At 33.2% G+C, this 24,418-nt stretch overlaps 1 protein-coding gene across 2 annotated transcripts in view; it reads left to right on the top strand.

Moving 5' to 3' along the window:
• Positions 1 to 24,418, top strand: part of LOC130896997 (PRL-1 phosphatase) — a 64,150-nt gene extending 39,732 nt beyond the window's left edge. For both annotated transcript variants that reach the window (XM_057805469.1, XM_057805459.1), the window contains exons 3-4: positions 259 to 557; positions 23,132 to 24,418. In XM_057805469.1, coding sequence (XP_057661452.1) covers positions 259 to 557; positions 23,132 to 23,243 — 411 coding nt within the window. In that variant the 3' untranslated portion in view covers positions 23,244 to 24,418. The remainder of the gene's footprint in view (positions 1 to 258; positions 558 to 23,131) is intronic.

Consider the following 24,418-nt stretch of genomic DNA (forward strand, 5'->3'; position numbering starts at 1 on the left):
TGTCACGTTGTATACATTAATATTGTATGTAAAAACTCGCTACAATTTCAGTGAAAAAAACCATTTGTATAAAATAAAACGAATTAGATCCCGTTTCTCTGTCTGACTAGTTTAAAAGGATGTAGATGAATTATTTAACTAAACTAATTTTCCATCATCTAAATTCCAGTTCGGTCTGTACATCCTCCTTTTTTATTCCACAGTCGCCGAATCATTGACCCTTATTATAATAGTACACGAGACACCGCTTTGTTGCAGGAGCTGGAAAAACATCGGGTAACAGCCGTAGTTAGAGTTTGCGAACCGTCATATAAAGTGGAAGAGCTGAACAACCACAACATTGAAGTCTTCGACCTTAGTTATCCAGACGGCACTTTTCCACCGAACAAAATAGTCGAGGAATGGTTCAAAATCCTTAAAAATCAGTTCAATGACAATCCCGACTGCTGCGTAGCCGTTCATTGCATCGCTGGGTTAGGTAGAGCTCCAGTTATGGTAGCGTTAGCTCTTATTGAACTAGGGCTTAAGTACGAAGAAGCAGTAGAGCTGATTAGAGAGTAAGTGTATTCATATTATTAATATGTATATATAATTAAACGTTTCTCCTTATTTTTATTATAAAAGTAATTTTAAAACGTGGTATATACAGGGTGGCGCAATAGAACGTGAATTTATATTTATATGATTAGGTAATTAAATGATGTTTATTTTTTAAAAATAACATCATCTAAATGACGGCACTCGCGAACGCAGATTGATGTTCTTCAGATTGTTCATGTAGACTTTATTTTTGAGGTGTCCCTACAAAAAAAATCAAGATGCGTCAAGTCAGGGTTACGTGGGGGTCAAGGGATATCACCTCTTTTGGAATTTAATCTTGCAGGAATCAGCCGCCATAGAGTCATTTGATGCGTGACAGGTCGCTCCGTCTTGTTGGAACCAAGTTCTCGTATTCGCTATTCTTGATCTCGCAAGTTCTGGGCTTAAATTTCCCTCTAATATCGCAACATAGGGGTCGGTGTTAATGATGATGTTTCGTCCTTGTGAATCTTCAAAGAAGAAAGAGCCAATAATTCCTTTGCTTGAAAGTTTGATTTTTGAATTTTTTTCGGTTCAATAACGACAAACACAGGATTCGTGGACAGCGATTTTCGTCACTTGAAGACTTGAAGGCGTTCAACACCATTTTCCTTCTGAGTAAAAAGAATGTAAAAAGGTTTGAGCGTATGCAAAAATGTATGGACGAATATTTCGAAAAGCAATCTTTTGTTCGTTTCTGTTTCACTTTTGGTGAAAACTTAAATGACACTCCTCTTATGATAATTCAAAATGCATAAAGCAGTGGCTTTCTTCAACTGAATTTTCAAGTGCCGAAATCTGGAGAAACTGTTAAAGCAGGTCATTGTGGTGATCAGTTGGATCGAGTGAACTAATTTTTGATCGAAAACTATCACTCCTCATTCACAACCTTGGATTTTGATTTACTCCTCTCTCTCGCTCCAATATCATACTTCAAATATGAAATGTCTCTTTTCAATTTACAGTGGCGTTTGAATAAAGGCCAACAAAAAGAAATTTCAGGAAAAATGATCGTAAAAAAGTATTAACGTGTTTAGCACTAGTCACTGCGGGGATTTCTTTGAAAGATTAAAAATTGTAACTCTTCCTTATTCATCTTTAAATCCATCTGCCTAATTCGTAAGCACGCTTCTCCAATTTCAGAAGGTCATTGCACGACCTACTCCACGTTCAGAATTATTTGAGAGCTCAATATTTTACAATTCAAAAAAATGCACAATCACTTGCCAATCAAAATCAAATCGATATCATCTTTCCCACATTTTGCAATAATTTGAGGGCATATTTACTGGAAAGTTTTTTACTGTAAACGACTATTCTGATAATAATATTTAATTCCGAGCATGCTGCATACTGGTTTAATTTTTGCTATGGACTCATATACTAATTATTACCTATAATTTTGTTACTCATTGTGGTTTTCTTCTGTATTTTGAATTTTTATTTTATTTGTCTTTTTATTTAGTTATTTTTATGTTTGTTTTTTAGTTTTTAAAAGCTTTTGTCTTTATTTTTTTTTACAAAAAACATTCCTCTGTGTCTTTCTCTATCTCTATTATTTCCAACAACAAAATCTTGCCAGTTCGGTACTGGTAAGTCTATATTGTGAGGTACAGGTCTGGTGGCAGATGAAAAAATTTTGATATTCGATTTTACGCTTTCCTTTTTTTGGAATAACCATTCAGTCTTTGTCACACCAAAATGACATTCATCGAAATAGTTGGTAGGATCTCACCATATCATTGGAACCCCTTCATTCACTGAACCAATGACGACGTGCTACAGCTGATGTGGCCCACTTGGGAAGCACACTGTATGTCTTGATCTCCAATTACAACACCAAAATATATGAAATAAGCATTTGTTACATTTTCACAAAATGTTTTGGCTTGTGACTTCACTATATATTCTCTACCAAAATAACAAAACTTATCAGAAGAATGTTTGCAATTGCAGCGCCTATGATTTGCAATTTTTTCTCGACTACATCGAATCGATCACTTTAAAATATGTAAACTAAATAAGGGAATATATAACCCCTTCTATAAAACCTTTCCGCTTATAAATACAGGTCAATTTAATAATCACTCATAAAATTTATTAAATACGAACAAAAAAAAATCTAAAGAACATATTGGAACGTGATATTTTTTTATTATTTAGAAGGTATTAGAATTATAGAAATATTTTTTTTGAACTGTGGTGCAAAAATCATTTGGCCCAGTGCAATTGTTGCCGCGGTATTATACTTGGTTTCAAATTAGACAAAAGCGGCATTTTTAAAATGAAAGACGGGATTTGATTATCAATTATCTAATTTTATAATATGACTATAGAAATCTACGAAGAGTTTTCTATTCTAATTGAGTATCAAACGTTTTATAGTCGGTGTCTTTTATAGCTGACACTAATCACGCCGGCCGGACCATTTTAGGAAAGGAACACCTGCCATTGAATAGGATTGAATGGAAGACGTACCATTTTTATCGACATAAGGCATGTTTGCCTTGTAGAAAGTCCTTATAAAGTAGGTCGAAAATCCAATTTTAATCCGGAAGTAAATAATTTCATATTTGATTAATTTATCATCTTCACGTATTTTTTTGTCTCAACTGGTCTGAATTTCTAAAGGTCGTGCCTTTCTGTAAGAAAAAAAATCCACGGTGGTTAAAATAGGATTTCTGGGAGGCTACTAAATATCTTCCCGTTCAAGGATTTCCTATTTTACTATGTAAGGTGGTGCCATCCTGTAAACCACTTATTTTCATCAAAGAAAAGATGTCTTCGTTTGCTTTATAGACTACCAAAAAGCGTTCGACTTCATTCGGCATGACTTACTAAAGGATGTTGATATTGATAGTAAAGACGTCAGGATCATAAAAAGCTGTATGCAAATCAAACTTCGAACTCGCGGCCATCTAACTACGGAACACCTTCAGATACCTAGGAGAATCCGTCAGGGATGCACACTCACCCATGCTATTTAACGTATACGTAGAACGATTTTTTCAGCTGGCATTAAAAGACCATCAAAAAGGCATTAAAGCTGACGATACTGCGATATTAGCCGACAACTTAAAAGACTTACAAGAGCTAGTCAATTCTATCAACGAAATTGGAACAAATACGGACTCAAAATAAACGCGCATAAAACCAAACTAATGGTCATAAACAGACAACAACACAGCGAAGCTCAATTACTTATCAATGGAAATAACGTAGAGTCAATAACCTGGGATGTATGTTAAATGAAAAATATGATTGCGACGAGGAAGTTAAAACTCGGATAGCAATTGCAAAAACAGCCTTAGATTGACGGTGATAAAATGTTATATTTGGCCAATCCTTTTGTATGGTGTGGAGACGTGGTCCCTGAAAGTGAGATATTTAAACAGAATAGAAGCAATGGAAATGTGGCTGTTGTGCAGACTTCTACGGATACCATGGACGGTACTGAGGAGAGCGGGTGTGGAAAGAGAACTGATTTCGGTAATTAAACAACGAAAAGTATCTTATTTGGGACATATCCTGCGAGGACCAAGATATTCAACTCTCGAACTCATACTGACGGGAAAGATCGATGGAAGGAGAGGACCAGGGCGTAAACAACATTTCTGGCTACGGAATAGATTGGTGTGGCATTCAGAGTGCGGCAACAATTTTTCGTCTTGTAGCATAGGGGTGCCTTCAGATAATAGATTAGAAGTTTTGGACAAGAGTACACCTACACGCTGCAAAGTGTATGGTACTTGGAGAAGAAGAAGGTCTTGGAAATTTATTGAACATGTCCCTGTATGGAAAAACAATAGCCAAAAGTGCACTACCGTTAACTTTTTAGGAAAAATAAGGTTCCATATATCCAGCGCTCATTTCAACTCATGTTGTCACTTTACGATAGCGCCGAAGAATTTTCTTAAGACACTTAACAGCAGAAACCTGCATATATTTCAGCTAGTATATCTCATACTCCCTTGTGCTACAAGAGCCGCTTTAGTGAGGTCACGTTCCTCGTGAAATATAGAATTTGAACGAAGTATTAACGTTGAGTTTTGTTCTAAATTGATAAATGTGCCATTGGCAAACCTTGTTATAAAAAACCCGTTTTTCTTTATGCACGCGTCAGTGGCAAGTCTTAACAAGTTTTACACCGTTTCCACTCACTGCTTTGATCCATTTTATCATAGAAGAGCTCGAACGACCACTCAGTAAAGTTGTTTTGAAAAATGTCTCAGTTTGAGTCTCACCCTGAAGAAGGATTAGCATGTGTGTCCATAATTTTCAACAATTAAAAATTCGTCAGGCTGCTTTGCTTAGGACATAATGACAAAATCATTAGAAGAAGAATCACGTGCGGGAGGTGTAATCGGATAAATTGTAACGAGTGATGAATCTTTGGTCTTTTATTTTGATCCGACCAAAGAGATTCCATGGAATGACATCAGAAAGGAAAGCTCGTAACAAAAAAGCAAAGATCCCGAAAAGCATAAAAAAGTGATGGCTGCAAAATTTTGGGACTGTGAGAGTATATTTTTTATTAACTTTTAGGAATCAAATACAACCATAAATACGATATATCTATCTATCTATCTATCTATACTTTCACTTACTGAAGCAGTTGCGTCAAAAAATAAACGCAGCAAAATAGCCAAGGTATGCGCTTGTTTCGTGACACTGCTTCGCCTTCCAAGGTTACTATAAAAGAATGGAATTAAACAGAAATTGAACACCCACCAAATAGCATTGATCTGGTCTCGTCCGACAATTTTTTGTTGCAAACAAGAAAAATGATTTAACAGAGACGATAAAATTAGTCTGTGTACGTACATTTTTATCTAAAGATGCATCATATGGCTTTGTCAGACGTTCTCATAAGTTTACAACAGATACTGAATGAGTTGTAAAGAAAGATGCGCTAAGAAAGAAACCTTGAAAATAACTCAAATGACTTCTGGTTTATGGTGACAACGAGATCTGTTACAAGCCACTTTTGATTTCCTAGTTTTGGACCGCTTAGAGTCCGTCTCCTGTCTATCCATCTCATTTAGCACCATACGATTATTGGATCTTTCCGAGAATGGAAAAATATACCAAACTAGAAGGTCGCGAAAGAGAAGATGGAAGTTATTCTGCAAAAATGCTTTCGACATTGAGAAAAGTGCATTATTACCCAAGAACAGTACCTTGAAGGGCATTACTTCAATTTTGTTTCCATTAAAATAATTATTGTTTGATCAACTCTTGTATCTTATATTCTTTTTTTCATTTATTATATATCTTCTATATCTATAATCTTTCTTCTTCTTCTATATCTATAAAAGAGGATGTCCTGACTGACTGATTCATTCACTCATCAACGCTCAGCCAAGGCTATTGAAGATAAAGACATTTTGAGGGTATGTTTGTATCGGTGTGTACCCCTTTTGAAGGAGTAAATTTCAATTTTAAAGGGGTAAAACGGGGTATGTTTGCAAATTCGATTTTTTCGTTTTTCTCTGCCGCTAATTGAGATATCGACTTCGTTTTTGCATTAAAACATTCTCCGTACAAATATCTAATATTTCAAAATATTTCAGATGTGGCCCTGATATGGAAAAAATTTTCCTTTGAATCCTGCCTTAACCCATGTCATTTATAATTGGCCTCCTTTTCAGACTGTCGAATGCTTGTTTAAAATCGATGAATAGATGTGGTAAATTAACAATAATGATTTTTTTGCGTTTATCATATCGTTGACGTGAATACTTTTTCGTTCATTTGAAATATTATAAATTTGTGTATTTTAAATATACATCAACTGTACTTGAAACTTTAATCTCTCGAAGTTTTTTTCTTTGGTACACTACAGACTAGACGTCTGAAAATCAATATGTATTAAGGAGTCTGTAGTCCTTTAAAGTTGTTGAAAATTCGTCGAATGCTTTCTCTACATAATACGCGAAATTTATAGGGTCGTGAACAGGGAGTGGAAAATTAAATTTGAATGGTTTAAATACTAATTTATCACCACTATTTATTTCTTTTTATCAAATTTGCAATATTTGTACAAAAAAGATTCACTCGCGAATGGATTATCCATAGTTATAATTGTTGCATTATACTATTTAGCTTGCACCCTTGCCAGGAAAATATTTACTTAGTCCACAAGGTATGCTTAGTTAAAAAGTAAAAAAAAAATAATTCAACCTTCACATTTCCATTAACAAACTCATTTTATATCAAATCTATTATGCAACACTTCTTAGAACCAACTTGCTGACGTATTTTGGTTTTGTTATGTTACATTCGCAAAATGTACTTTTGAATACCCTTCCATCAACTTCCTCTGTATGTATGAAGGTTGTATAAAAAGTAAGGTTCTCAATGGGAAGGGAGGCCTCGAGGGAAGGTGCTAGGCCATATCCGACAAGAGTACATGTCCGTTCAGCACGTCTGAGCTTTTGCTAAAGGTCAGTTATGTGCACGTATAAATGATAGTCTGAGATGGTGCATTATAGTGATGTCCAAACAATCTTTTAAACTACTTCGAAATTGGTGGAACATAAAAAATTCAGATTCAAACAAAACACCATTTTATTCACTCGTACATATTGATAATGTTTCTTTGAATAAAAACTATCACATACATTTGTTCCATGAACCGCTGTCTAAGCACTTAACATCATTAATTTTCTGCATAAATACTTTGCTCTCCGCATTGGTGATATCATCCGATAGTGGCATCCTTCAAAGTGGCCCTTTTGTAATTAAATAACACGTGCCAGCGGTGTTTCCACTACCCAAAGCAGTTCTGTAAACCTTTCGGAAATACTTTCCAAACCTCCTCTTTGTCCGGTGTCCTTTAAGCGGAATTTTTAACCTGGGAAAGAGCCAAAAGTCGCAGGGTGCTACTTTGACACTATATTTTTGATACTTAACGTTATATTTTTAGGGAAAGTGTGAACTTTCGGAGCAAAAACACCTTCATAATCAAACAGTTTATAGACATCCTTTTTGGCCTTGACAATTCAAAAGACTGTAAATATTTAAGGGTTGTTTTCAACTAATTCTTCCAAGATTGAAACAAAACTTCATACAAATAATACAAATTCGTTGATCTAATTCTTTCGACATTTTTTACTATAAATATGCAACGAACGAAACGAGATACTGTAAACAATCTCATGCCTTTCGCGAACTTACATGTCCAGCCGGTAACTAGGCACACCAAGGAGCTTCCAATGATCATGATCATAACCCACAAAGATCGCTTAAAAATTTTTACACGGAGATATGTTCAATAATTCTGGGACAAACCTCCTATGAAGGGTAACAACATCAGTTTATTTAGTTTTAAGAGTTGCAAGGTTTGGGAAGCCTGATTAAATTTTCGGTCAGGTTACTATTAAATACTACTAAGAACGTAAAATATTGAGGGCTTTTAAACGGAACGGCGACTTCATATAGTGGTAAAAGAATGCCGGTTTTGGATAGATTGTCCAGAATATCAATAGTAATCTTCTTGATTATGAATCTGAAACTTCTTGAATGCATTCCAATGGCCCAATTGAAAGAACTTTCAACAGAAACGTTGGGTAAATGCAAGATAAGTGCTGGTAGGGTTCTCCGGATACTGATCGACGGACACAAGAAACAACGCCTTGATTGGGAAGTTTCTTCAAAAATATGGGAGGGTATGCAACAAAGAACAGTTGTTAGAATCTTTCGTCACAGGATCTGAAACGTGGATGTCTCATTATACCCCTGAAACACAAAAAAATTTAAACGAATACAGTCGGCAGGAAAGGTGGTTGCGGTTGGAAAGGGGATACTCCTGATCGATTTCGTGTAACATTGGACGATAATAAACTCAGACAGACATTATGAGAAATTTACCAAACACAACAATTCTCGACCCCTCGTCGCTCGTCAAACACAGGAAATTTTGAAAAAAGTTGGGTGCACTATTGAGCCCCATCCCCAAACAGCCAGGACTCATCTCCCAGAGATTATTACACTTAAGTGGTAAATAAGGTCACATGCTTCATCAACGGATTGGCGGAAGATTTCTTCGACTTAGGAATACGGTCTATTTCTCTATTTTAAAAAAATATGGGAACCGAACTTTGGATATAACCCCAGTAAAGGGTGGTGCAAAAAGAACCAATGAATTTAAGTTGAGTAGTGGGAGCGGGAGGAGCGGAGGGTCGAGGGCTGGTTGTTTTGTAGGTTATGGCGTCCAGTTTTAGTAGCAATGGCGCAGTGTACCGTGACGCATCGCGTTTTCGCTGTTGAACATTTCTTCAAAAGTAATGAATCTGTTATTACTGTTCAACGTCTTTTCCGCACAGTTCACTGTTCCACGATATGGTTTAATACCTGATCGCAACTCAATAGTACGATGGATTGCCTCTTTTCGCACAACTGGATCAGTTATGAAGCAGAAGTCGTCTGGTCGTCCTCGCACGGCACGAACTCCACATAATGTCGACAGAGTTATGGCGTCGGCTCTTCAAAGTCCTCGCCGCTCCACTAGGCGGCGCGCTCCAACTCTGAACTTGTCTCGATGCTCTTTGCAGCGCATCCAGAACGATGATTGTCAAAAGTAATGGAAAACTTCGAAGAAAGACTTTTTATGAGTATCGACGTGGAAGGATACACTGAAGTAATCTCCTAAAAGGATCAGTTTATTGCAAACAGTGCATATCGATATTGCAATGAACAAAGTAATAAATTGGATAATCTAAACATTGTATTCATGTGAGTCCATTTTTCATATTGTATGTAATCAAAATAATGCAAATTATACTAGTTTGAAATTCATGCGTTTTTTGCGCCACCTTGTATGTATCTGTAACCGAGTATTTGAACTCGATTATTTTATATTTTTGTCTTGGAGAATTAAAATCAATGTCAATAAAATTAGTAATAAATTGTATATATTGAGCATCCTACGCTTTTAGAAAAGTGACATTAATCTTCCTTCCGTCATTTTATTTTTATATTGAGAATTATTTTTTAGTCTTCAATTTAAATAATTATACAAGCGTGTTTTCCAGTTTTTTTAAACTATAATTTATCATACTGAACATACTGTTTACTATAACTCGGATTTAGTAGTAGAAACACACATTGTACAGTGCGAGTATAAACAGTTGAAATATCACAAACGATTTCAGAAATTCCAACTTAATTTATTTTTTGATAGTTTTAGCACAAATGTTAAGTAGGCAGTTTCGGTTAAAACTTGGCGTTTTACAGTTTTTTCTTTAGTTAAATCAACTTTAATGTTACTATAAATTTATTCTATATTCTTTATAAATTTTTTATAAACAAATAGACTATTTAACAAAAAAATATTTTTTTCCATTCTCTTGTCATCGATCAATCATAGTTTAGAAAAAATTTTTCTTAAAAACAATTTTTAAACAAAAATATTAAAAAAAAAATTTTTTTCAAGTAATTATTTAAATAATAATAACAATTAAAAATTGTTTTTGAAATTTTTTTTTTAAATCAAGATTGATCGATGACAATAGGATAGAAAAATTTTCGTTAATTTATGAACAAATAATGAAGAAAAATTTTATTTGGCGTTGCTTTATGTCATTACCTAATGTAAAAACGGCAATAATTTGGTAATTGTTCAAAAAAACTTTTTCAACATCATTTTTGTGATAATTAATAAATTTTTAAGTTTAAAAGATTATTATAAACAAAATAATGAACTTTTTCAAACTTCTATCACGTGATCTCCTTAAGTATATGTATAAGAAAGGGTTCAGGAAGAAAAAAATTCTATACAATTATTTAAACTTTTAGATAGTCATCTATGCAAATGGGAATGCAAAAAAATTTTAAAGTTAACAATTGCGCAACTTTTTGAAAAATGACAATAAAAGTTTAATTCCAACGGGACCTTATTGTTTGAAATGTTTTAAAGACAGTATAATTTTTTCGGATTTTAACTTTATATTTAATGTATAAAAAAAATTATTTATTGCGCGTGGAGCCCTATTTTCGGCGTTAAATTAAAATTATTGATAATAGAGATAGAGTTCCGAGAGCTAGAACTTTTTTATTGGATATTTTCTCCATTTTACGATTATTTTTATCAAATTTCTGAACTCTCTAACATTTCTCGAGTTATAAACTAATAACAAAATGCCTTTTTTTCGTTTTAATTTGTTAGTAACAATTGGAATTACTTGCGTGCTGCAAAATCCACAAAACACCTTTTTCTAGTTTTCATTCTGGATCGAATGAGCTATCGCTCATATTTTTAGGAGCTTTTTCACTATTTTCCACGTTTTTGAAGATGTTGACTAGACTATAAAGATTATAAGAACGTTCCAGCTTTTTGCCGTTTTTGGAAGAAAAAGTATGACGCCCAAATATATCTGAAAAGGGTTCAAAAAACTGAAACTCAATAAACTACAGCATTGCATAAAAGGTACTTGACAAAGTCAATACAAAAACACATATCAAAATCGAAGAATTTCATTATCTCGGTTTAAGGGCAGATATACAAATAGTGCAACGAATTTTGCTCGATTTTTGTAAATTTATTTATATTAATTTATAAAAATCTTTTTGTAATTCTATAATTGACTTATTCACACCTTTAATTCTAATATTTATTTTTCTTAAATTATTGAAAGTGGCCGGTTTATAGAGCACTTTTATTCTATGCCGATTTCAAAAATGTTGTATTAATAAAACCGCATTTAAAGTTTCGGCACATGAAAATTCAATGATTTCAATATCTTACCGCTTAGTTTGCAATTCCACTGCCATCTAAGGGGTCCTTCTGTCCTCTTCAAGAACTCATTTCTGTCTGTTAACTGTTCGATTCGGCCTTTTCTGGATTCTTTTGAAGACTACAAGTTTCGCCGATTTTGCCGATTCACTCGAGTTTCATCGTACTTGTCGACATAATTTTTATATTGTCGGCCAATAATGACTTTAGAATTGTTTATCATTTTTAAAATTGATGCGTATCCTACATTAAGGCCGCAATTTTTATAATTTTTGTTCCGGAATGTAGATGCTTTGACTCCAAACTCCATACGGTTGCATTAAAACTCTCATTTGCACTAATGTACTTAGAAATATCTAGAAAAATGCCCTTCTCTTCATAGAATTGAAACATCTGAAAGGCAAAGGGAGTAAGTAGACGAAGCCGACCGCTCACGTATACCTGCGACGCGTACGTGCCTTACTTTCACAGGCTATAAATCGGAAATTCTTTTAAATTCAGATTTCACAGACCTATTTTTGATGGGTTTACTAAAAAAAAAATAGATTTTTTTAACTCTATATGTGTTTCTCCCTCTTAACCCGTCTTGGTAGAAATGATGTCCATCTCCATTGATCTGGAAAACAAGCGGATGTTCCTCATCACTGTCTGAAGAATATCGTATGCTGAATAAGTCCCCTTTCTAAATCTAGGTTAGGTTTGGGATTCAAGATTTGACATCTATTTAATATTTCTTATCGCTTACGTCTAATGAGGTCCTATAAACAAAGTGGCACAATAATGATCTGGCTACCCTCCAGGTTAACCCCATAATATGGTTGCCATATATTTATCTGCACAGGCCGTTATCTGAATTTGCTTTGACATTATCAATAATGTCAATAATTAATTTTTAATTTCCTGTAACGACGTCGACACATTTCGCTATATTGTTGTGGTTATCAACCCCGAAGGTCATAAAAAGCCAATATGAACTAAGTTGAACCGATACGAGGACAAAGTTGATAGAAATCAAAATTACGTTTATATATTTTCAAACATTTCAAAAACGTATATAAACAAACAATCTGTATAATTAAAAAAGCGTGAATTGTTTTCTACTAGTCTTAGATAATCAAAAACAGAGGTCATGAAAGAAAATATATTTAGATAGTTATTATAGCTAATTTCAGAAAGGTATAGAGCAATAAAATCTCATTGGTTATGCAAAGGGACCACAGATTGACCCAACGAATATTTAAGCCACTTTCATACTTTGGCATTCTAAAATTTTTTCTTTTTATCAAGCGCAGGTAGTACCACCCGGGTTGGGATCAATATATGGGCTTAGCCTATTGTTATCCATTCACAAATACTGAAAAGGAAAGAATTTTATTTTAACAGAATAAAAATTAGACATTATGTACATAGTATTAGGTAGGTACACTTATTTTTTATTGAACATTATACAAAAAATACATTATACAGAAATTAAATTATGAAAAATAATAATATTCACATTTTTTTACAATATGTTGTTTACCACCTCTCTATTTACAAATAGCCAAACACCGCTTTCTGTATTTGTTATTGTGCCATTTCACCAAAATAGTCTTCAAAAACGTTCGAATCCATGTCCTCGTGGATGGTACTATGACTGGCAATGAATGATGATTGATGATTGAATAATGACTGACAATGAATGATTATTAGTCTTTTCCCCTTACCAGAAGGCACCTTAATATCTGTTGTGACAGGCCTTCCATGAAAGCTTGGATAGCACGGTTATATTTTTGTCTTGTCACATTTTCGGTACTGTATAACCTTCATTAATCCACGTCTCATCAAGATAAAAGATTTTCTTCTTCTCGGTTGTGTACTGCTTTATACTTCTTAAGTATTTTCGTCGCCACCAAAAAATTTCATCGCTTTCCTGTAAAAGTGCTTTACGGGTTTGCTTTTCCCAGGCAAAATCCATATCTCTCAAAAATAGACTATAATCATATTAAATATTGGGGTATGGAGTCGGCATAAGGGTAAGCGTTATCCCTCAACGTAACCATACATCAAAATGCGTTGTCCATGATTTGATTACATACTTTATCCATTAAAATAGTTTCATGACTCAAACAAACGAGACCAATTTTCTAGACTTCTTGCTATTCCAATCATACTGAACAGTATTGAAATTTTCACTACACACCAATTCTATGAAAAATACCGCAGTTTTTCCCCGCTCTGAAAAAAAATATTGAGGCTTACAACATTTTTCTGTCCATCCCTCGTATATACGTATTTTGATTCGTGGATTCTTACAAAACTGTAATAGAATACTAAGAACTCAAGGTCACAAATAATGTATTTATTATATTAATACATTCATTTTAAGGCTTCGGTGACATCCCTAAATTTAGACTTTGTACATATTGCGTCTTTCCACTTGGCTTTGGCCTAATTATAACATTGAATGCGTCAATAATAATAATCGTTCGTCAACTGGAGATTCCATAAACAATAATAAGATTTAAGATAAAACGTGATGTCAACTTTATAGTTCCAAGAATAGTCGATTGAATATTCTATTTGTAGTCGTTCTAATAATGCCAGTATTATTAATAGGCATCTTGAGACAAATTGACTAAATGTGTCGTATTTATAGACCTAATATAGCCTCTGTGCAAACAACCTTCAACTCATAATCCAGTTATTTTTTGCTAATGAAACAATAATTTCGCACAAAGTAAAAATATGCCAATCAAGTTAATTGATATAATGGTTTTTGTCCATTTCGTGGGAGTCAATTAAACCGGCAAATATTTATCGAGTTTCTTCGTGGATCAATAAATATGTAATTTATTTTCACTTTTAAAACTGACCAAAGTGACATTCACAGTGTCTTCTTATTTACTTTTCGGAAAGTAATCCGGATCACGGTCACTACCATTCGGAAACTGATCGAAGTAATAGCCATATGATAAGATCTCTCTGCTCTGGTATATCGTGAGCTAACGGTGTTTTTTTCAGTACTTTAAAAATTATTAATTCCATGTACCTGATTATCTATGATTAATTTTTATGAATAGCCCACTTGGCGGATTACTAATTCTAGCAGTTCTCGTACTTTTGGGATTTGCAACATAAAAATAGCTTATTCGTCGACTACTACGACCGAGTGTTTTTGAAATGCGACTGTTCTCCTAGGATTTTGTGGTCATTTATACTAATTTTTTTCTTCGTTTTTCAATTACTGACTGCTCTGGAAGCAGACAGACTACCATTTTGTAGCAAATTATGAACACGCCTCTAAAAAAAATCATGAATATTTTTTACCAGCTGATTCAATTAATATCTGCAAATTTATAGTCTATCATCCCAAAGACAAAGCCTTTAAATTACAGACCATGAAGAAGGCTTTTTCGAAGGATGCTCAAAATAGAAACTTGAATTTATTGTATAGCCAAGCCGCTATACAATATACCGTAGAGGAAAACGCAGCTTATATCCGTATGAATGAGTAAATCGCCTCAATAACAATTATTAAACACCTAGAATCAATTATACAATTGAAGTAAGGTCAAGTTTTGAATTTGAAATTTTCACAAAAACAGAACGCGATGTTCGGAAACATTGATAAAAATCTCATTCTGGGTTAGGATCTTTAATCAGCTGATGGGTAATCTATCTGACTCGAAATAATAGTTTTTCAAAGATCCCTCAGTAATCTGAAGTATAAAAGAATAAAATATTTCGCCAGGAGGCAAATTAACTAACCTATTCCAATATCCTCTAAGTGTGTAAACGAGCGTTAGCATCCCGTTCTCCAGTAAACGACGTTCTCCATCCAAATTTCCAAGTATGTAAAAGTTCCGGTTTCAATGCACCTAACTAAATTCAGATGTCCTACTTAGGATCCTAAAAAGAAAGCTAATTAGTGAATATGGCTTCAGTCCTGTCAAAGCAACAAAAATCGATCTTCTTTTAAGCTTAGCCGATGTCACAATCAAAATTAAAATCCATAAAAAATACGAAACGTGGGGGAAAGAATATCTCTAAATGTGCAAAAAAATTATTAATCATGAACAATACGTATTACTTAGAACCAGTAGACTCCAAAAATTACCTACGAATGAATTCCAGAAGGTTTCATAGTTCATAGGGCGACCAATGCCGTTAAACACCTAAGCCTTCTGTCCAATCTGACCAGTCACCGCTTCAATGAAATCCAACAGCTGTTCTTCCATGAAGCTGGTATCGCGTACCGGGACCTACTGCGGGAGTAGTTTCACAGCTTTCGGAGCCAACTCGTTTTCTCATGAGAGTTCTTCGCTTCTAACAGGTTTTACCTGGACTTCCGGCTTGGAAACTCTGATTCGAGGAGGGTTGCAGGTCGAGGCAACCTTAGGATCCGGGACCGTTAAAGCCTGAGCTGTTTAGGTAGCCATTGCCTTTCTTTGAACCGGGCCTTGGTAACAGCACCAGTCAAATCTTCGACATCAGTAGAAACCGATGCGGTCCCTGTTTGATCAGACCTCTTGCAGGGCCTTTGGAATTTCGCCAGGTTTCCCGCAGGCATTGTTCGCGGCACCTCATAGGCGCGAGGAGGGTGGCCACTAGGCTTCTTCTTCCCGTCAAGATCCAACGGCTTCTTGAAGGAGTTCCATATCATTTAACATATTATTAAATTCTGCATAAACATATTATACATATAAACATATTATATTCAAAAACAAACTAGTATCCTACGAGATAGTATTAGTGCAAAAAAAGGTTTGAGATACAGTTCTTTAATATCCTAACCAATCTCTTATTTTTTCTACTTTTATTCTTGTAATTTTTACCGTTTTTCATAAAGAGCATATTTCTCTTTTGTCGCTGACATCGTGCTTTCTCGTAATTCGCAACCGTTGACGTATTAAAAATTAGCACTCCATTACGCAGTGACCGATACGGTACGACTGAAGTCACACTTTCTTACAATTCAGGGTGCTAATTAGAATCCTAACTTCCTAACTGCTGTTGCACCTGACAGAATTTAGTTACTAAATCATTTAGGACGTCTGAATTTAGTGAGTTGGAATAAGAACTTAACCATAGCTCTCCACGAAAAAAATAATAACTCCCGTAAAGTTATTTCGGGTTATAAAAACCCAAAAGAATAGGTTTACTTAAATATGTATAAAAACTTTTTATGAGCTACGTTTTTCGTTTGAAATTTTTTTCTCTATAATTCTTATAACTTTAAAGGGGGCTGGGGGGGTCAAACGAAGCTTTGTCGGACATGTTTCGGCAAAAATTTTATTAAAATCAGACGGCTTATTTTTTCAGAACTAAACCTTTATTATTTTCCAAAATTTTCTCAACAATTTCCTTTAAAATATGCATAACCTAAATTAGGTATTATTCACTTATTGAATGTCTGCTTTTTTCAATGCATATTCTCTAATGAATGTTCGCGATAAAATTTTCCATCGTTTCTCTATTTCTTGCGATGTGTATTAAGGATTGTAAATCGTGTAGTGCTGTCCACTGCCTGATGTTTCGGGGCCGAGATATTTTCTTCCTTCCGATCCCTCTCTTTCCGTCAATTCCTTCGATCAGTAGGTTCAAAAATTGATATTTGTAGTTTCGCATAATGTGTCCTAGGTACACAGTTTTCTTCTTCTCAATTAATTCAAATAAATCACGTTGCCGATGCGTCTCAAAATTTCTTCGTTTTTCAATCCAGCCGTCGAAGGCACCTTAGAGATTCTGCAGTTCAGCCACATCTCAAAAGTCTCAAACTTGTTAATCGCAGTCGTCTGCTATGCCCAGCCTTCCATGCTATAGAGAAACACCGACCAAACTCTTCGAAACCTCAAGAATGCCTGTCGGACTTGTTCAATGATTCAACGATATCGATGATCATATTTCGTTAATATGTATGTTTAAATAATAGAACTTTCTAAAAATAGCCTCACGGTATGAATCAATAAATATACCGCACGAAACCATTTTTTACTTCAGTTTTCAGGTCATCGTTTCATTAGAGTTTCATGAAATTAAATTGAATTAAAATTCATTTGATTTTAACATAGAACTTCCTTTGTCTATATTCCTTATAAATATTTGAGTAAGTTATAATAATTCAACAACTATGAATATTTAAATTTTTCATATTATTATATATACACAATACAAGTTTATGTGATATTCAAACTGGTTTTTATCTATCGTGAAATTTCCGGCGGTTGCTACTTATATTTTTTTTATAATTATTTATAACAGCGGTTTGCGGTATTTTGTATACTTGAACTTTTGAGTACTAGTACATATACAATTCTATCGAAAAGTTTGTTACTAGCAAGGTAATTTCAATTTTTCCATCAATTTTAATGTTCACTTAATAAATTATTTTGTCCGCGCATGTACTATTGAACCAGTGCTGCAAAGTACTCAAATAAATTGAGACTATCCACGAAGTAAGCTCCGTTTTGTTATGTAAAAAAACTTTCTACGTGCCTTCCTAAATCTTGTAAACACTTGTCAAGTAGTCGTCATCATCATCATCATCATCAAGAAGAGATGAAAGTCCCTAGTAGCGAGGTTGGGGATATACTGAATATGATCAAATACATCACAACATATTTATTTCTGATTTCTAGAAATTATAAATCATCGCTTAAGTTCCAACTCGCGTAAGTTCAAAAAATGCTTTTTTGATTTTTGAATGTCATTCGATAGAGAATCGAAATCAGACAACTGATAAAGAAACTTGAAATCGATTTATTTTTATAAATAAAAAACATATATATGTATTATAATAGTTGTATATAAAAAAGCAAAAATCCAATTAAAATTTCCTTCACATTTTTTTCTGAAAATTAAACTAATATTTCTCTTGCCTTTATTTGGTATTTTGGTTAGTTCCTAGTTGTGTAACAATAATAAAATTCCACAAACATTGATTTTGTAAGCAATGTTGCCATTTTTAAGGGTAATACCATACTTTTTTGGCGGAATGTGTAAATAAGTGGAATATGCAGGTTTATTTCGTTTAGATCGAATTGAAAAATATCTAACCCAAATTTAGTTTTTTCACGTTATGATGGTTTGCATGCAAAAATTGAGTGAAAAGTAGGCTGAGTATATAAACCATAAATCAAGTTATTTATAGTTACATTGATTGATGTTTTAGAATGATTAGGTAACATTTTCTACTTTTCTTTTATAAATGTTTCATCTTGTTATGAGTGTTAGACAGTTGTACATAAATGTGATATTATAAATTTCGGGTCTGCTATAACAAGGGAGTTCAGTGAATAGAAAGTAAGTATCTCAACACGCCGACAGATATCGTAAATTGTTTGTCTCATTTCCATTCTTACAAACGATTTTTTCAGATATTGATTTTTTTCATAAAACTTGGCAATTATTTTACGTTGTTTGTTTTCTTGACTCCTGACCAAAAGTATTTGGCCAGTAAGCGCACTCCAGTGTCCCGAACACCCGCCGTACTCACCAGATTTGGCAGATTGTGTGATTTTTTTTTGTTTCCGAAGATAAAATCTGCTTTGAAAGGGATCCGATTTGAGTCGATTGAAGCGGTAAAGCAAAAAACGGCAGAGCTCCTAAATGCCATCACCAAAGACTTCCAGCAGTGCTTCGATCAATGGAAAAAAACGTATGGAAAGGTGTGTGGCGAGGGGAGGAGAGTATATTGAAGGGGAGCATTCCAATGTAGAATAGAATAATTTTTATGATAAAACCCTGTTTCGTAACCACTTTCGTTATTTAATATCACTGAATTGCATTAACACTAATTTTAGTTTTCATATTATTAACTAATTATTTTTATTGTGTATTTCATACATTCTGAAACGACTTCCTTCTACTTATATCTTCCAATTTAAATTATTCATATATTATTTCATGATAATAGTTTGAAAATACTTTGCTCTGGCATAATTCTTGCTTCGCAGAAAAACATAAGTTGTTTATTCATTTTTCAAGCAGTGATTCACTATAATCAAACTACTTCGGTTTATCCGACCTATTTATAGTGGATAAAAATAATAACGAATAACAATTCTAATCAATAAATACATAGATTAAATCATAGTTGATATAAAACGATGGTAAGTCTTCAATGTAAAACAATCACCCAAATATCGTTTGTTTTTTTTGTATGATTAATAATTCGTAGAAACCTTGTCTTTTGCAGTGAAATCAATAATAATCTCATGACCAAATCAATAGAAATATTATTCGCAGTAAAATTCATTTCACACTCAAATGAGGTGCTAAAATAATAAGTACATTAAATCGGTGGCTCACGTCCTCTGGGTGTCATCTTCTTGTTAAGTTATCATATAAAAAATGTTTGTTTTATTTTATATAATGTGATACAATAAAATATTCATGTTATTTCACATTTTTTCCATATGTATTTTTCTATGATAAAATAATAATTACTTATGGTTACGTCCATTAACAATTATAATTGTTCATAATTTCATGTATTTTTCACACATTATTTTCACTATTTAGCTGTATTTTTTGTTGATATATTTTCAAATGAAATTTATAATTTCTTAACACACGTAATTCTGAAAATGTCAAATTTTTATTCCTTAACCCTCTCTATTTTTTTAACAAGGGTTGACCGTAGGCTGGAATAATTTTTTCTGTGTTAAATACACTTTTTTTATTACCCCCACAATCCCAAGTCGATAGGGAGAGGGAGATGATTTTTAGATAATTACCATCAAAAATTACCATCCAAAAAATGTTATATTCCTTAAAACAAATAAGGTTTTATTCACCTGATTGAATGTTTGTGCCAGTTGCACCACGTTTTTCTTAAGCGCTGTTCATTTTTTCCTAAGATATGATTAAAGGTATCTAATCTCATCCTCATTTACTGCCAATAGCGTTGCTCATCTTGCTTCAAAGTCGAAAAGAGATGATGATATTGCCCATAAACTACTCAGTTTTGATTCACTGGATTTATTCTGTGTCTGGCTCTTGGCATTCGTAACAACTCATTCTCCAATAACAAAAACGTTTCATCTGAGTATGAACTGGACATCCTGACTTCTGGAAATCGGCTTTGTCACTGGTAGGCAATCAGCGTCGTTTGTGCAAGCACCAGTAGAAAAACCGGCGCCGATTTTCAGAGCCTACAGTAGGTGCCGGATAATCTGCTTTCTTTATGTGTGCGGCCTAATGTATACAAAATATTACATCAAAATCTACTCGACATATTCGACGCATCTAAATATTTACTTGAAATATAACTGTATATACAAATGTATAGTGATTCAGTCGAATGTAAAAACATTATAAATCAATTTGCCCTCCATCAATTTAAATATTAATTATATTGTGTACACTTACATTAAAATTCCTGTTCTGTTAGATCATCAGTTGAAAGATTTTTTTAAATTTGTATGTACCCACGAATTATTCGATTATAAATAGATTAATTGCTAATCCATAAGTAAAAAAGTTTAATATTTTTATACATACATAGGCTGGAGTTCCGGAAACGGGAACCCACCGATTGGCTTAAAATTTTTACTAGATATTTTATCACATACTAGATGATTGTACCTAAGAGGATTTTTGCGTCTCGCAAGGGAAGGGTTCGGGTCTCAAGTCCGAACGAGGGGTGTTAAACTGCTCTGATGATACGTAATAACGTCGAAACTAGTCAGTTACACCCTATCCTTGCAATTGCGAGCCATTGGGGATGTTAATATCGATAAAAAGGTCGATTTACATCACGATTTTCAGAGAGGCTGTAATTCTTTATTCGTAGAGGCATTAGCCAGGAAAGTAGTTGTTTTCCTTTTTGAAGAAAGGCGGAATCATTTTCATTATTAAAAATTGGTTATTAATAATAACTAATACCTAACCATAATAAAAAATCATTAATTTTTGCCAAAGGCGCACATGAAGGTAGCACAAAAAAAATAAAAGCCTTTTATTCATTATTTCAATCATCTTGACTTTTTTTAGTTCAATATATATGTGTAATAGAAATTATTAGTAGTTAACATTTTTTTTGAAGTGTTAACATAAACTATTGAGGATTTTTGGAGTCTCGCAAGGAAAAGGGATGAAAAAAATTTTTTTCTAAACTAACCTAACCACGTATTTCAAGCTACTGATATATTGTGCTTATATTCAGATATTTTATGACACAAATACTCCGTACGAGGATGGTCCCAGAAGTACTTGGCCCAACAAAGAAAACACACAAATTTGGGGAAAAAAATATAATAATTTTTCAACGTAAACTCCTTTTAGCTCCAATTTTTCCCATGTTTACAAATTCATAGAAAACGTTCACTATTGATGGCTGCCAAACAATACTTTCTAATACAGTGGTATGTTTCGAGCAACTAGCGCCATCTCTAGGTCAGGCTAGGTGCTTCTGTGACAATCCTCGTAAACACAAAATATTAATAGTTGAAAATACGTAGTTTGGTTAGGAAAAATTTATTTTCGGCCCTTTTCCTTCGAGACGCAGTGTTTGATAGAGTATCTGATAAAAGTTTTCGAAACTCCAGCCCATACATACTATATATACTGAACTTATTAACCTGCAAACTGCGAAATAGAAATTGAACCAAACAAGTACAAGTCCATATACGGTATGTTAAATGATAAACTAGATTGTACATTATATTTTGTCTATTTAATTTTCATCGGCAAAAACAAAGATATGCCTAATTTAATCATAGTACTAATAAAATCAAATTTACTCTACTCAGCTGAAAGCTTCATTATATTGCTTGTAATCACTATTACACTGAGATCAGTTTCCAAAGAACTGAACATATCCACCTCCTTAACAGTTTATTATGACCTTATTTAGTCGCATCTCCGACATGTCCTTCCCTTTTGGGGAACGTCAGTTTGGGCGCATCTTCAAACAACAAAAGAGAGCTGTTCGATATTTACTTGGACTGAACAGCAGGGCTCACTGGGAGGACTTCTTTAAAAGATTAAAAATTCTTACTCTTCCTTTCTTATTCATCTTTGAATCCATCTGCCTAATTCGTAAGCACGCCTCTCCAATTTTAGAAAGGTCGGTTCACGGCTATGCCTTTTGGAACGCGGAGCACGACCTTTATCTACCCACTCCACGCTCAGAATTAATTAAGGTCTCAATATTTTACAATGCAAAAAAATGCACAATCACTTGCCAATTGAAATCAAATCGATATAATCTTTTCCCGCATTCCGCAATAAGTTGAGGGTAAATTTACTGGAAAGTGCCTTCTACTCTGTAAACAATTCTAATAATAATATTTAATTTCGGGCATGCTGCATACTGGCTTAATTTTTGCCATGGACTTAATTATTACCTATTACTATTACCTGAAATTTTGTTATCATTGTGGTTTTCTTCTGTATATGTATTGATATTTTATTCTATTTGTATCTTTATTTAGTTATTTTTATTATTGTTTTTTAGTTTTTACAAGCTTTTGTCTGTAAATTGTAACAATTTTTTTATTATTATATTAAAAAAATTCGTGCCAAAGTTTATGAAACGAATATAGTACTGCAGACTCTGTGGTTCGGTCTATATTTCATCATCCCTAATTTATAAACTTTAACCGACGTCTGAATATTTAGAATTATTAATTCAAATTATTTCTAATAGAGTTAAGTATGAAGATGGAATCTCCAACATTTAATAGTTTTAAAACAATTTTTATTGTTGTATCCACTTAGATATAAATAAAAAGGAAACATAAAATTAGCATTATTATTTTTGGAACAGTATGTTTTCCCTCAAACACTAATTTACTTTTTCACAATATAGGTTATTGTTTTCTTTTTCAGAAAACGGAGAGGTGCAATCAATGCCAAACAACTGGCATTTTTGGAAAAGTACCGTCCAAAATCCAGACTAAAATCCAAGAATGGACACAAGAATTCCTGCTGCGTTCAGTAAATATATATCTCTTAATATGTGTTCAAAGATGCAACAGGGCACTTACTTAAAAAATTATTTCGGTATCATGAGTGTGAAATATACGTAATTGCTTAATTTTAAAAAATGAGTTATACTTAATTATATTTTGACCTATAATTAAAACTTTCACAATAGGGGGATTTACTAAAACTACAATATTGTTATTATTTGTTTCATAAAATGATACTAAACATATTTGTTCATAGACTATAGAAACAAACAACAACAGTGCAATCTATTGTAAAAAGTGAACGTTGATATCGGACCAGTTTTAGTATAAGATTTTACCAAAAATTAATTACCCCTTCTGTTGTTTTTTCAGTTTTCTATGGTTTTAACAACTGACGACTCCATTTAGAAAAAATATTTGGTAATATAGTTATAAATTTTTATTTTTTTTTAAATTAATGTGGAATAAATACCCTATTGGTGAATGTAGATAAATGAAAGGTCGATACATTTGTTTGACATCATAATTATTTTGTGTTCTTTTTTAAGCTTTGATTCAGATCTTGTGATTTATGCATCCAGTTTGTCATGGGTTAAGTATTAGTTCTACAGTCCAATTAAGTTAAAGGATTCATCTAAAAAACCCAAATCTAATATTTGATCTAAATTAAAAATAATCATATCTAATTCTTGGCCTCTGATATACTGTCTTAAATTTAGTAGCCGAAATTGTTCTGAATTTTATTTTGGGGGAAAATAAATGTATTAAATGTTAAAAAAATGTCATTATTGTGTACCAACTACTACTTAATATTTAATTGATCAATTATTTTATAAATGCTATTTATTTAGATTCTTTCCTAAATCTGTTTAGTGATGGAATTTGACGAGTACGTACTAGTTCTATATATTTTTGTTTTTAGTTCATTTATTTCAATTAATTAAGTTTTTAAAGCAGCTTTTGTTTATCTCTATTAATATTTTACAGACCGTATTGGATTTAGTACCAAAGAACACTAAACCATGTTTGGTTTATTTTTGAATTAGTATTGTTTGATACTAAACCCCACTTTAAAACTTTTTAAGTAATTATTGCTACTAAAATTGTAAATTATATTTTATAAGTATATTACAGTCATTGATCTTTCACTTTCACATTTTTTATGTAGATTTCTGGACAAATATATTTTATTATCATGAATAAA

The sequence above is a fragment of the Diorhabda carinulata genome, chromosome 1 (genome assembly GCF_026250575.1).
Source record: "Diorhabda carinulata isolate Delta chromosome 1, icDioCari1.1, whole genome shotgun sequence".
NCBI classification, from domain to species: Eukaryota; Metazoa; Arthropoda; class Insecta; order Coleoptera; family Chrysomelidae; genus Diorhabda; species Diorhabda carinulata.